This window comes from Chelmon rostratus, chromosome 9 (assembly GCF_017976325.1).
Source record: "Chelmon rostratus isolate fCheRos1 chromosome 9, fCheRos1.pri, whole genome shotgun sequence".
Lineage (NCBI taxonomy): Eukaryota > Metazoa > Chordata > Actinopteri > Chaetodontiformes > Chaetodontidae > Chelmon > Chelmon rostratus.
The window spans coordinates 18,508,601-18,522,122 of NC_055666.1; the positions used below are offsets into that span (position 1 = coordinate 18,508,601).

At 42.3% G+C, this 13,522-nt stretch overlaps 2 protein-coding genes across 2 annotated transcripts; both read right to left on the reverse strand.

Annotated features, from left to right (window-relative positions):
- Positions 1-1,806: 1,806 nt before the first annotated feature.
- mid1ip1l (MID1 interacting protein 1, like) lies at positions 1,807-3,847 on the reverse strand. The gene is made up of 2 exons (XM_041944121.1): positions 3,694-3,847; positions 1,807-3,084 (listed from the first exon to the last, which is right to left on the reverse strand). Exon 2 carries the CDS (start codon positions 3,000-3,002, stop codon positions 2,511-2,513), a length of 492 nt encoding a protein of 163 aa, XP_041800055.1. The 5' UTR covers positions 3,003-3,084; positions 3,694-3,847; the 3' UTR covers positions 1,807-2,510.
- A 1,924-nt stretch (positions 3,848-5,771) lies between these two features.
- tspan7 (tetraspanin 7) lies at positions 5,772-13,125 on the reverse strand. The gene is made up of 8 exons (XM_041944290.1): positions 12,909-13,125; positions 8,926-9,114; positions 8,761-8,835; positions 8,571-8,666; positions 8,080-8,235; positions 7,874-7,957; positions 6,722-6,806; positions 5,772-6,485 (listed from the first exon to the last, which is right to left on the reverse strand). Exons 1-7 carry the CDS (start codon positions 12,993-12,995, stop codon positions 6,738-6,740), a joined length of 756 nt encoding a protein of 251 aa, XP_041800224.1. The 5' UTR covers positions 12,996-13,125; the 3' UTR covers positions 5,772-6,485; positions 6,722-6,737.
- Positions 13,126-13,522: the final 397 nt, after the last annotated feature.

Here is a 13,522-nt window from a genome sequence, read left to right on the forward strand (position 1 = left end):
AGAAGAATGACGTCACTCTTATATCTCAAACATAAGGCGACAATAAACAACCTGTTATCTTAGCATAAATAGAGAAAAGAGGGGGAGCACTAGCCTGCCTCTGTATGGTAACTTCTAAAACTCACAAATGAACGTGTTTTATCTAGTTTGCTAAATCTGTAGAATAACTGAAGAATTTGAACTGCTCTGAGCCCAAACATTAGTCTGAGCTGTTGCTTGTTAGCTTTGTTAGCCAGGCTAACTGTTTTGCCTTGTTTGTAGTGTTTGTGCGCAGCTAAGCTAACCAGCTGCTGGCTGTTGCCTCAGACTTAATGAGAGTGGTATAAATCTACACAGCTAAGAAGGCAAACACACTGTTTTTTTTCCAAAATGAAAGAAAATGAAGTAAATATGTAGATTTGATTGCTGTGTTTTGTAGATTTGAGAGTTTGAAATGCTGTCTGGCCAGCTGTCACCAGTTTGGTTGACCCAGTTTATCTGAGTGGGCTCAGACGCACTGACCAGCACAGCCATTTTGATTTGCAGCCATTTGTATGGCCCATTGTGAGTGGAGAACGAGGACTGCAGCCTCTCTCCACAGGGCTCACGCAGCACTTTCTATGCAAACTCTCATCCCCGGCGTCCTCGCTGCCGCTGGTCAGAGGAGCACCAGCTTGTTTGACCATGTCTGCCCTCCATTCGCTTCCTGGATGCCCTTCATCACACGACAATCTCTTAATCACCGCTGTGCCTTCGAGAAGGAAAAAAAAAAAAACCCTTTGCCACCGGATTGGCTGCTCTTGGTGGAGCTGTTACTAAGGGGAGGGTTTCTCTCAGTGATGGATAGATGTGGCAGCTGGTGGGGGCAACCAGACTAAGCAACATATATATCAATTTAATGTTTCATTTGTACTCCGCTGCCATCGTGTTCAGCGTGACAAAGCTGCAGAAATACGTGATTGATATCCCCTAAATCTCCTCAAACTCCTACAGAGGTTTTAAAGATCATGTTCTCTGCGCCACAAGGATGCCATTTACTATTTTTTATCAAGTTTATTGTCTCAGCCAAATAAAGCCTTATCACTTCTGATGGGTCAGTGCACTTTACAGCCTTTTATAGCCCTCTTTCAGCTGTTATTCCCACCGTTTGAGCTGATAAGTGGACTGTTTAAATGTCAGCAAAATTATTACTTTGAGGTGGGAAATAACCACAAAAAACAGGTCGTGGACTGACGAGATTTGTCACATGACAAATGGCACGCAATGAGTGTGGCAGGATAGGCACGATTGATTAACCCCACAAAGAAAAAGCTGATCTGTGAAGACAAAGATCCACTGTTTGCATGCAACCTTTGAGTTTTTATAATTCAGTTCTGAAAAAAAAAAACCTGTTGAAAACCAAATAGCTGCCATCAACTGAATTACAATACTTATACAGGTACATGTTAAAAATGAGAATGTTATTGGTGGTGCTAAATGTGCATTTATATTTGGGGGGGGGGGGGGGGGGGGGGGGGGGGGGGGGCATGAGAGCCATGAGCTCATTTGCAACACTGCTTTACATCTTTTAAGTAAATCCTCAGCAAAGCCCTCACATTGCATAAAGCTGTGAACTACATACAGAGTTAAGCAATGTTTGCATGTTACTGCATGTGTGGAAAAGCACCATTACACCTTCCTGCACAGCTTTCAGCGCTTCAAGACTTGTAACAAGTCAGCAATTAGAAGAAAAAAAAAAAGAAAAAAGTGTTTGAGTTATGAGGAAGACGCATCAACACTGCTAACATCCGTCCTGTTCACAGCAACAAAAAAAAAAAAAAGTCAACATCAAGTTTCCAATTATTTATTTCAGTTTTACCGCATTTCTGCTTCAATATAAAATTGGTTTTGAAATATCCAAGGACAGACAAATGAATCATTTCATCAACATCTTGATGAACCATGTAAGCAATCAGACAATGGGGAGGTAACTGAACAGGGCATGAGTGTATACAAAAAGTCAAGGCACGCCATGTTACAGTAATACCAAGTGGAAAGATTTAAAACCTCTGCGGGTCAGAGCCCTTCAGCTCAGCATTAAAATCATATTATACAGGAGGGACAGAATAACCAGCATTCAATTTCTCCTACAGTCAGAAACCTTCTTTTATTCACAATCTGGTGACAAATTCATTTTCAAACTTGAAATGACAAAAGAAAAAAGGGGGAGGGCAAGTTTCTGCATAAACCAGAGCTGTGCTTCATCTGGACTTGAATTCAATAAACCTCCACCAACATGTCCCCCTGCCTGCTTCAGCGCAGGGGTTGACAAGTGCAGGTGTCACCGGTTTAAGGTACGTTTGGTAGAGGTGGGGAAAATTTGGAGTGTTGCTACTCAGGAGTGAGAGAAGTCACAAAGTGGTTACCCTGGTCAGTTCACTGTCCATTGAGATCTATTAAGAAGAGGTGGGGCCCTTCTCAACACATCCCACTGTGCAAGTCAAGCAGTCCGAGGGGGGGGCGAGCATGGGGAGAAGACAAAACAGTGACTTCTATCTCATGAAGTTTCCGCCTCCGATTTCTCTCTTGTATCTGTTGGTGAGGTGGTCGGCTTGCAGCGTGAGCTTGGACAGAACTCCAAACAGTCCCCTGAGGTGATAATGAAACTGATGCTCCAGGTCCGAGTTGTCCTCCAAGAGCAGGTCCCCGGTGACCGGCTGCTGCTCCTCCTGCTTCACCGCCATCTCCAGGAAGCTGGCGCCGCTGCTCATCTCCCTCTTCAGCAGACCCCACTCCATGTCGTTCTTTATGGACTTGAGGAGCAGGTAGTGCTCGTACATGTCCCTCTGCTTGTTGGGACAAGGCGGTTCGTTGTTGTTGTTGGGCTCAGTCTCGCTGGCCGCCTGCTCCTCCAGCGGCACGTCTCGCAGCAGGCTCGGCACCATGATGGTCTCGTCCATGTTGTTGGCAGCTGCAATGAAGCGGTGCATGACGTTGATGAGGGAGTGCTTGTTGCTGGCGGAGTCGCTGCTGATCTGCATCATTTTGAAGGCTTTATGTTGGCTTTGTTTTGAGGCAGGTGGGGTCGTTAAGGCAGAGCTGCTCGATGGTTTCGAGGTGGCTGATCTGCAAGGGGAGAGGAAACATGAGGGTGCGAAGATTGCTGCAAAAGTGCAACAACAAAAAGCCAAATTCAGGCCTAATACACCATCAAACACAGGTTTACACATTCAGCACGGACACAAAGGCGACCAATGCATTACCACATGTACAAGTTTGGCAGCTATCCCCTATTAGTACACCGCTTTGACTTCCATTCCTTACAGGCAGCCTAACCACAAATCATGCCTTACCCCTAACCTTAACTGGGACCTCAAAAATCACGTTCTGCCTCAAAAGAACTGGGCTTTGGTTCTCACGAGGACTACTGGTCCTGATAAGGTCGGTGTTTCGACCGGAAAAGGTCCCCGTGAGGTAGCAAAAAACAAACACACTCTAAAGTACAGCTAGGCTGCAGGAAACACAGCAGCTTGTCTCTCATCTCAAGCACAGAACAATAAACCGACCTCCAGCACCAGAAATACACCCGTGATACAGTTCTACGACTAGATTAATACTCTTCTTCAGTCTGCCGCATTGTAACGCAGACTCCCATCAATATGACCTTGACTTCCTGATAATAAAACCCCGCAGTGTTCACTTCAGACGGCTCGAATAAAAAGGATGGAGACTGACCTGAACCACGAGGTTAACCTGAGGAAAAGCTTTCTTGGCGTGCTGCTTGAATAACCCAAGTCTTCTCAGGCTCTGCACACCATCAGCCGGGAAGAAAAGTCAAAATTTCTCCACCTGACTGGCGGCTGAACCCTGGTTTTATACCGCGCGAGCCGGGCTGGGTGGAAGGGAAAACCTGAAGTCCGCCCTCTTTGTTTAAAGACGGAGCCAATTGGACAGCGTGCAGGATGTAGGCGGACTCTCGGAGCATCTGATCCAAAACGCACCAATAAGATCACAGATCACAGCTGCCAATCAAGTGTATTTGTCAACGGCTTGTCAGCAATTAGCTGCACCCTATTTACCTCTCATCTTTTCCAGGCCGTTTGTGGCCCGAAGGCAACGCTGATGCAAGTCTGCGCAGCTACAACGCGCTTTGTGTGTCACTCGTCTAGTTTCACAGGTGTGTGGGTTACCTGGTGGTTGGCCTTTGTGTTGAAAAATAAATAAATAAATCGGGAAGCACAGTTTTGAGCTTTTGTTGTCGCTTTTACCTCCATTTGCACAACTGCCGCTGTTTATTAAGTTACACAGCACTGCCACCTAGTGGTTAAATCTCTAACAGTCATCACTGACATTTTTATTGTTTCAGAAAATATACCAGTCGGTCTCAGTGGACATGTATAATGCTCAGTTCCACCACAGTGTTGACTGCAGGAGATGTTCATCTTACCGTCTGAAAAGGCTCCACCTTCCACATGAAACAGTGACACTGATCCTCCACCCTTCAGGTTCATCTGCATGAAAGAGTCAACAGTGCTGAGAGGAGCAGACACTTTGACCTGTCATGGCAGGAGCAGCACAGGTGTATTTAATAAAGCCAGCTAACGGTGAGGCGTGGCATTGTTGGCTTACTGTTGATGGTATGAGACAAGTCAAAACACCTGCTGTGAGACAGGCCAACGTGGAGTGAACAAGACCAGAGCTTCACTAAAACCTTTTGAAACTGTGGAGATTAAAACAGAATTAAAGGAGTCAGGGGTAAAAAAAAAAAAAAAAAAATCTCCCAATAGTATTAATAGTAACCAAAATTCTTATTCTATAACTAGATTTGTGTTTTTTCAACCCCAAGTTGAAGATGGGAAATCAATTTCCGAGCGTTCAAAAAACCTTATCAGCCAGAGACTTCCAGGTCTATCTACATGCTGTTTGCAGTGAGGTGTTCTTCAATATCACTGAGCGGCCCACCTCTCATCACCACACACGGTGCATGCATGGTGGAGGGTCACAGCAGCACTGTAACAGTGTGCCTGTCTGTGTACAGACAGTCTGCAGGGCTATTTTAGCCCTCATTATGCAACATTCACCGTGGGTTGTCAGGCAACTTTAACACACAAGCAAATGAACAACGTGTCTCTGAGGCCTGGAGGAGCTTATGAGTTAATTTATACCCGGCAGTGTTGAAATATTTTTATAAGCTTGGACGCACCTTCATGTTACCAAATGGTCGAGTTTTAAATGGAAATAGAGTACGCACATGGCATGTCAGCAGGCTGTGGAAGATTGTATGTGACTAATGGTGTGATAGCTAGACAGAAAATTTTACATTAACACATCAGCTCTTTGATCTACAGACTACATGACTGTCCTATCCTTTTCAAAGCATTTCAGTGCCTCCTCTCCAGCTTAAGCAGAAAATGACATTAAAGCTGTTGTAACTGTTTGATCATACAGTTTACAGACATCATTTTCTTACTTAATAGTTTTACGGTAGAAACATCTGCTGAATGCATATTGACACACAATTATTTGCTCAAATACATCACAATATTTGACAGAAGTGCCAAACTCACTGTCAAACAGAAACAAGTACCAACAGACTGCACTAAGGCATGAAAGTTATTTCCTTACATATGATGCTGTGAAACATCTCGTATGTTTGTATGGATCCCTCACAAGCCCCCAAATAACTGAGTAATGTCTGTTTAACTTATCTGCTCCTGCCAGAATGATCTTTTTTGTTGGTTTTCAGACGAACGCAGGCACAAACAGCTGTGTGACGGATGCATCCTGAGCTGCATGCAAATCCCTCGGCCGCACACTGTTAAAGACACTTTCATCTTTATTTTCTTTTTCAAGTATTTCACATGCATCCACAAAAGAAAAACATTTTAACACTGAAAACTGTGATGTTGAAGTTGGCTGGGCGACTGTAATTGGCACACATGAGTGCAGGCTTTCAGCAATACTGGCCTACAGAATAAGGTCCTCACCGTAAATCACACACACTTGATTTCAGGGTGGCGACCTCTTGTCCAACTCTCAGGCTTATATTTCACACACAGAAATTCACTTAGTGTTGTAGAGAAGTTTAACATTTATCAGCTTATTGTCTAGATTTCATCCGCTCAGCTACAGACTAATTTTAGCAAAATTACAAATAAGGCAGCTGCATTAAACAATGATACAAGAAACAGAAATATTGACGATTGGCGGAGGTAATTAACTCAAATGAAAGTGACGACATCTATGTAATAACGTCTAGGCTTAATGAAAATCCCTAATTAAATTCAAGAGTAACAAATGTTCTCCGATATGTCCAGGTCCCTTTTTATTTTTGGTCAAACTACGCTGCAGATAACATCCCTTTAACATTATTCCCTTCTGCTCGTTTGTCATCGGTGAGGCTGAATAAAAGAAGCAGTGGGTGTTTTCCCCTCTCTAAAACAACATCGTCTAACACGAGCACAATAATAAAAATCACAGGAGGATTCTTTCAACTCGATTTGCATCAGGAGCTGCCCATCAGTAACCTGCAATGACACACCGAAAGCACATCACACAGGTGGTCAGGCACCAGCATTAAAGCAGCTAATGTGTATTTGCATTTGGACATTGGATGATTAAACCACTGCTGCAGTTTGGAGTTCACAATCTGTGCTGAGTGCAATCTGTACTCATTTGTGCAAAACATGACTTAGCCTTCAAACAAGGAACTGTCGCGTTTACTTCCCTAATATTTAATAACTTTGCAGATAAAAAGTCTCACCTGTGGAAGGCCACTGTTAGACCATCTCATACTGGTTGTTGGTTATGTATCGAGACAAGCAGCAGGACAGGAAGATCCCAATGAGCTAAGACACAACAGAAAGAAAAAACAGACATAATCCTGTTAAAAATAACAAAATAATCTTTTGTTCTTCTTCTTCTACGAAAGAAAAACACATTTTTCTGCAGCCTGATTGTTTTCTCTCAGTAATAAAAACATTTCGCTCTGTAACTTTATTGCAGATACTGTCACTCGGTCAGACACAACAGTGCAGACAAGTGCATTGAGCAACCACATTAGTGCTCAGACAGGCTATAAATAAATGTCCACATACACCACATTGTCCAAACAATGTATTCAAAGTGAAAGCGATGGTGAAAGTTGAAGTTCTTTTACTGTCTGGTTCAACTTTGTCCTGCTGTGTAAGTTGTGTTCACATGTAAACGTGGCGACATTTGTTTTACGGTCATATTATCTAGGCTGTATAAACCACTCCCTGTGTAACAGACACTTAGCGCACTATAGTGTGATCATGGACACTCATGGATTGTGAACCATGTACTGCATAAATTTCACACTTTAAATTCAGTCACTCAAACCGTGAATACAGTAGTAGCTAGTTTTAGTTAAAAGGTACCCTGTGGAGTTATAGCCACTAGCAATGTATATTCTTGTGCATTAATACGAGTGGCATAATACAAATTCCTGCTACTGAGGAAGAAATATGGACAAGCAACACAACAATGTGCCAAAGACAGGGAAGAAAAGGAAGAGTGCAAGACAGTAAACATGCATGTCAACAATCAGACCCTCAAATCCAGCTTGAACTCTCTCTCCTGCAGAGCAACGACTGCAGGAGGTAGGAGTCAAAACATGTCTGGTCTCCCTGTCATTTACTTATTCATATACTTTAAACAGGAGAAGTGCACATTAATAACATTGGCCCAGAGTTAGCCAAAAGATTCATTAGCAGATCATCTGTCCAGATGTTGTCCTGCTAGACTCTCTTGGTGTTTGCGTCACTGCATCCCCTTGATATCAATAATGAAACTTGTGAATAAAATGAAGAAAAAAAAAAAACTACAGGAAGTGCAGCATGGTCCCATTCTCATTCTGAGACAAAAGCATCTGAAAGAACAACATGGGATGTACCTGGAAGAACGCAATCCCAAAAGAGATCCCTGCGATGATTCCCAGGTTGGCCTCCATCGCATTGGTCACCCGTGTGAAGCAGCCCTGCACAGCACAGAAATGAAGACTTATAGAGTGACTTTAAAGCTTGTTTCTAAAAACCAAACTTCATTTAAACTCTGATTTAAAACCACACGAGTGTCTAGTGGTGAGGGCAGTGAACTCACCGTTGTGTACACCTCTTTCTCAGCCTTGTCGAGGTCTTTCAGGGTCTCCTGTGAGCACTTGGCGTTGTCTTTGCAGCAGCTGGCAGGGATTCCCTTCTCTTTAAAGTAAGCGGTCTCATTCCAGTCAGTGAAGCTTTGCACTCCGCAGCAAAGCAACTATATGGGAACAAAATCAACATCATCAGCGTTGGAAGCAAGTGAAAAAGTGTTGATAATAATGCACAAAACAGGCAGGCGTTCGTTCTCTCCCCACAACACAATGAGTGATGTCACTGCAGATGTTTTGGATCAACCTATCGGGGAAACACCTGCAGTGACGAGAGTAAGATGTCTCAAAGTTTAAACCCACAGGAAGCAGAGCTGAAACTTTCAGCATGCTTAGTTGCCCTTTTAAAACATTCTTGTATAAACAAGAGTTTTTTGGTTTGTACAGTGAGACAGAAACAAAGTCAGATAAAAGCAATTATTGGATTGGAAAACCTCCCACTCACAGTCCTCTGGATGGCGTCGACTGCAGAGCTGCTGGTATCTGTGCTATTGTATGACTTCACTGCGTTCTTATAGGCAACACCTAGCTTGGCCTTGATCTGTTGGAATTCAAAGCAAAGCAGATTATATGCTTTAGTGAGCTGCTGCGATCGACTTTTTAAAATATCTTCATGCTTGGGACGAGGACCTCACCTCATGTCTGAAGATGAAGCCCGAGATGCCGGCCACGAGCTCAGCCAGGAACACCAGGGTCAAAAACATGGCATACTGAAGGAAGCGTACAAAGAAATCAATCATACAGGGTCGCATGTGAAGAGGGATTTTTTTTAAGGGAGCTTGCCGCGCTCCTTCACTGACCAGTTTGAGCATCCACGGGCTGCCGCGGCACGTCGCGAAGCAGCCGAACAGTCCGAATATAACGATGGTGGCTCCGGTCCCGATGAGCACATATGGTGCATTGGTGCTCTCCTCAGAGGCCAGGGAGAAATAGGCCTCCAGGCTCACCTTCCCCCACACCCCGACAGCCAGCAGGATCACGCCTGTGAACTGGAGGAGACAGCAGGCAGGAGTCAGCTCCAGCATCAAAGAGCCAGAGAGAGATGAGCAGGTTTTTTTTTTTTTTTTAGGGCCGCCTCTTTGACACAAAACCTAAGATTCAAGGCTCGAAACCACTTGGTCAATCACACCAGAACGGTTTGTGCGAAGTAGCAGGTGCTGGTGCTGGTTCCAAAATAAAAGTGGCTATAAGATATAAAGCTGGAACAAAGGAAAATGCCAAAAACGCATCTTGGGTGTGACGATTTTCTTTTTCTGTTGTCACATTTGACATTAAATTTGTACAAAACTATGTGACATTATACCTTACCCCAGAAAAATTACACTCATTTGAACCTAGCCTGTCAGACACGTGCTTCAGGTGTGGTACTGAAGTTGGTTCCTTTCTACACTGTACCTGGCTCTGTGCGAAAGTGAGGCCCTTTTGGCATGATATTTGCTCCACTTTGACCAGGATCATAGGAGTTAATGTTCCAGTAGACCCTGGACTGAGTTTGTTGGGGAACTTGACAAGTATTCGCAGTTCTCTAAACAATGCACAACTTAAATATGTGGAAATTGCTCTATGCGTGGCCAAGAAGTGCATTGCGGTGTCATGGAAATCTGATTCCCCTCTCTTCATAGACAGGTGGTCTTTGGAGATGAATAGTTGCATTCCCCTGGAAAAAATCACATATTGTCTCAGAAAACAATATAACACCTTTTTGAAAATTTGGCAGCCATATTTAGATTATATGTCTTGCACCAAATAAAATAATGTAATCATTTGTATTGAGTTTACACACTGACCCTTTTTTTTTGTGTGTGTGTGAGGGTGACGAGTAATTTTACCCTCTTGTTTGTTATGTCTGTATACTGTTGGTATATCGGCATGTTTGTGTATGCTTCTATATGTTGCATATAAAAAAACTGAAAATAAAGTAGTTTTAAAAAAAACTATGTGACATTTTGGTCAAACTAAAGAATCAATTTGAGGACACATTGGGCTCTGGGAACTAGAAACAGACTTTTTTCACTATTTTCTGATGTTTGTAGACATGAGCAGGTAAAGTGAGAAAATCAGCAGAGGACTTAAATCTCTGAAATAACTATTTAATCAATCAATTTTAAAATTAGTCAGCAACTACACTGTGTATGTCATTTTTCCAGGCAAAAATGCCAAACATTTGCAGATTCCAGTATCAAATGCGTACATTTTCGTTCTCATATTTGAGTGCATATTTGATGTCTTTGGGGTTTGGACTGAAAACAAATTTGAAGACGTGACTTTGGTCTCCGTTGCACTATTTTCCAACAGTTTCCAGGCCAGATAATCAAATAAATAAATCCAGGAAAATATTTGTCAGATTATTTGATGATTAAAATAATCGTTCCTTGCAGCTCTAATTAAAACCGAAGCTAACTTCCACGATGTTCGGTGGAAACGCTCTGCGTGTCAGGCCTAATGCAGCTCTAAGAACATTAAGTTTGGCTGTGTACCAAGCTGTGATCATGCATATACATGCAGCTGAAGAGACAGACCAGTGATCTGCACTGACTCAGGCAAATACCAGCGATAGTTTTCATTAAGAGCCACGACGGGCTGAATTCAGTAAGAACACATTTTCATTTATTGATTTCCTTTATTAAATCTTCGCTCCTCAGGGGAGGAAATGCAGATGAAAAGAAGCAGATGAGCTCTGGCACACAATGCAGACTCAGTAAAACAGGATGTAGCCTCTAATATTGTCCACAATCACTGTGTATTTGATCAACTCTCATTCCCCCTTGTGTCACTAATAATGTACATGATTCACATGCCGCAGATGATTTATTCACCTGTCAACATTTTAGTGAAAACACACCTGGGATACCCTGCTGGCCTCAGCCTGAGGTTTAATCGCCTCAGCATCTTTTGCTTTAAGACTGCCCACACAAGTCATTAGCCTGAGGAAGGCATCAGCTCAACCGGCCGAGAGCAATAAATTGCTAGATAAAAGCACTGACCTGAACTTTGTGTTAGCAGCAGCAGCCTGAGATGGATGTTTGCTCGGTACAAAGATTAACGGGGGGGGGGGGGGGGGGCATTGATAACTGCTTATTTTCTTCTGAAGACAAACAATATTTTCCTTAAGTGCAAATAGGGCTGCCACCACCACTTCTTTTCTGTATCACTTATTCTGCTGGTTTTGTCTTTTTCTTTGACAAGACTTTATGTCTGATCGGCTACATGCTACCTACACCAAATCTTCAAACAAGGAATTTTTAAGCTTTTTTAGCAACATGTGCAAAACAATTTCCCTGAAGGTTCCTGGAAATGGACAACTTCGTAATAATATTAGCAGAAACAGAATGTTAATGTTTCCAAATCACTTAATTCCAATTAATTGCTAGTTTAACATGCAACATGCAATCGTTACCTTACAAACTGTCTTACAAAAGTGTTCCTAAGCCCATGTAGTAATATTCTTTATCAAATCACGTGTTCACAAAGTGTTGAACCTCACGCCTCGCCGTATGCTGCTTTCATACCCAATCATGATACTATCACCTGTTACCAATCAACCTGTTTACCTGTGGAATGATCCAAACAGGTGTTTTTAGATCATTCCACAACTTTCCCGGTCTTTTGTTGCTCCTGTCCCAAATTGTTTGAAACATGTTGCTGACATCAAATTCAGAATGATATTTACAAAAATCAATGAAGTTGATGAGGTCAAACATTAAATATATTGTCTTTGTGCTGTTTTCAGTCGTACTGATGTAAAAAAGGATTAGCAAAAGATCACATTCTGTTTTATTTATGTTTAATAAAGAGTCCCAACTGTAATGGAACTGGGATTGAATATGGAGAATTAAGTTTCAATCATAAAAACTTTATAAATGAACCAATAAATAATGACTTAAATCGATTTAATGGAAATTCCTGTTTTTTCACCAAAATCAGCACCAAATTACATATTCTGTTACAACAGTTTCAAAAATTAGCCGATCAACAGAAAATTAATCAGCAACTACTGATTAAGTCATAAAAAAGTTTCTATTTCTATTTTCCAGCTTCACACGTGTATTTCATTGTCTTTTGTGTAAACTGAGTATATTTGTTTTTTTCAAACTGTTTTTTCTGACATTTTATAATTCAAACAATCAATAAAATATAGCTTTGACAGATTAAATGGTGATACTAATCAGCCCTAACATCAGCTCTTCACAGGGAAGTCTTAGGAAAACATGGAGCAGGGATTTAAGTGTTAACGTTGCTGCACCGTAACTTGACAAATGGCCAAAACGAATGATCGATTATCGAAATAACTGATTTTACGTCAATCGATTATTCTACTGATCGTCGCAGTTTCGCGCACGATTAAGTTGGACTTGCAGAACAAGGAGAATGACAGCGTTAAACCTTGCTTTCGGAGGATAAAAGTAGTTTATATCACCTCTAAATACGAAGCTAAGCTGTAGTTGGCTGAAGTGTTTTCTCTCTATCACTGACACAAAGTAGCTAACAGCATTTTTTCAGGGCACCGAAACGTTGATCGGTGTGTCTGAACAACACAAACATCTGCTCCAACGGTCGGTACATTTCCAACAAGTGGTTCTTTATGTCAACACTAAACCAAACCAAACTTCTCCACTGTGGACATTTATTTAGCATATTTAACTCGGTGTGTGTGTGTGTGTGTCCCTGTCGTGATTCGAGGAAATGATGTAGCGTTGGTTAGCCTTGTTGGCACCGCCGCAGCTTTTAGCCCATTGTTGCTCCTTTAGCTTGTTGTCCCCCATTATATGTCAGACAAACTCACCCAGAAGATGAGGCTGTAGGAGATGAGGAAGGTCTTCAGGCAGGTAATCACTGGCTTCGTCTGAAGCCGTCGAGACGGCGGCGACATGGCGGTGTTTTTGACTTTTAAACAGACAAAGAGGGCGAAAAGTTCACTTCACAGCGACTTCAAGGCGAGAGGGGAGAAAAAACTTCGGGGATAAATCCAGAGAGAGAGAGGGGGAAGTGTCGTCACTAGCCCAGATTCACGCTCCTGAAGGGATGTGCAGCTTTCCGCCACTCAGACCAGCGTCAAGTCAGCAGCAACGTCAGAACGTCGCCCTCACGTAAGGCCTTCAAAATAAAATGCTACCGGCGGGATTTTAGACATGCCTGATGGCTACAAGTCAACATGTGTCTGTAAACTGAAAACGAATACAAATTGTAATTTCTGTAAAAAATAAATACTGAATGGGATACGTACTTGATTCTATACATGGAGTGGGTTGTTATGTACAGTATGTGCATGTATGAATGTCTATATAGAGTATATACAGCATACAGGATTAATATCTGACTTTGATGGATGAATTATGAGATTTAACCATCTCATCACTTTCAATTAAAAGGTCAAAACGTTGACTTTTCATCTCATAA

Coding starts and splice junctions, on each gene's coding strand:
- mid1ip1l (XM_041944121.1), bottom strand. CDS start 3,002: ATGATGCAGATCAGCAGCGACTCCGCCAGCAACAAGCACTCCCTCATC.
- tspan7 (XM_041944290.1), bottom strand. CDS start 12,995: ATGTCGCCGCCGTCTCGACGGCTTCAGACGAAGCCAGTGATTACCTGC. Junction 9,115..12,908: donor CCTACAGCCTCATCTTCTGG/GTGAGTTTGTCT, acceptor TGTCTCCTCCAG/TTCACAGGCGTGATCCTGCT. Junction 8,836..8,925: donor GCCCGTGGATGCTCAAACTG/GTCAGTGAAGGA, acceptor CGCTTCCTTCAG/TATGCCATGTTTTTGACCCT.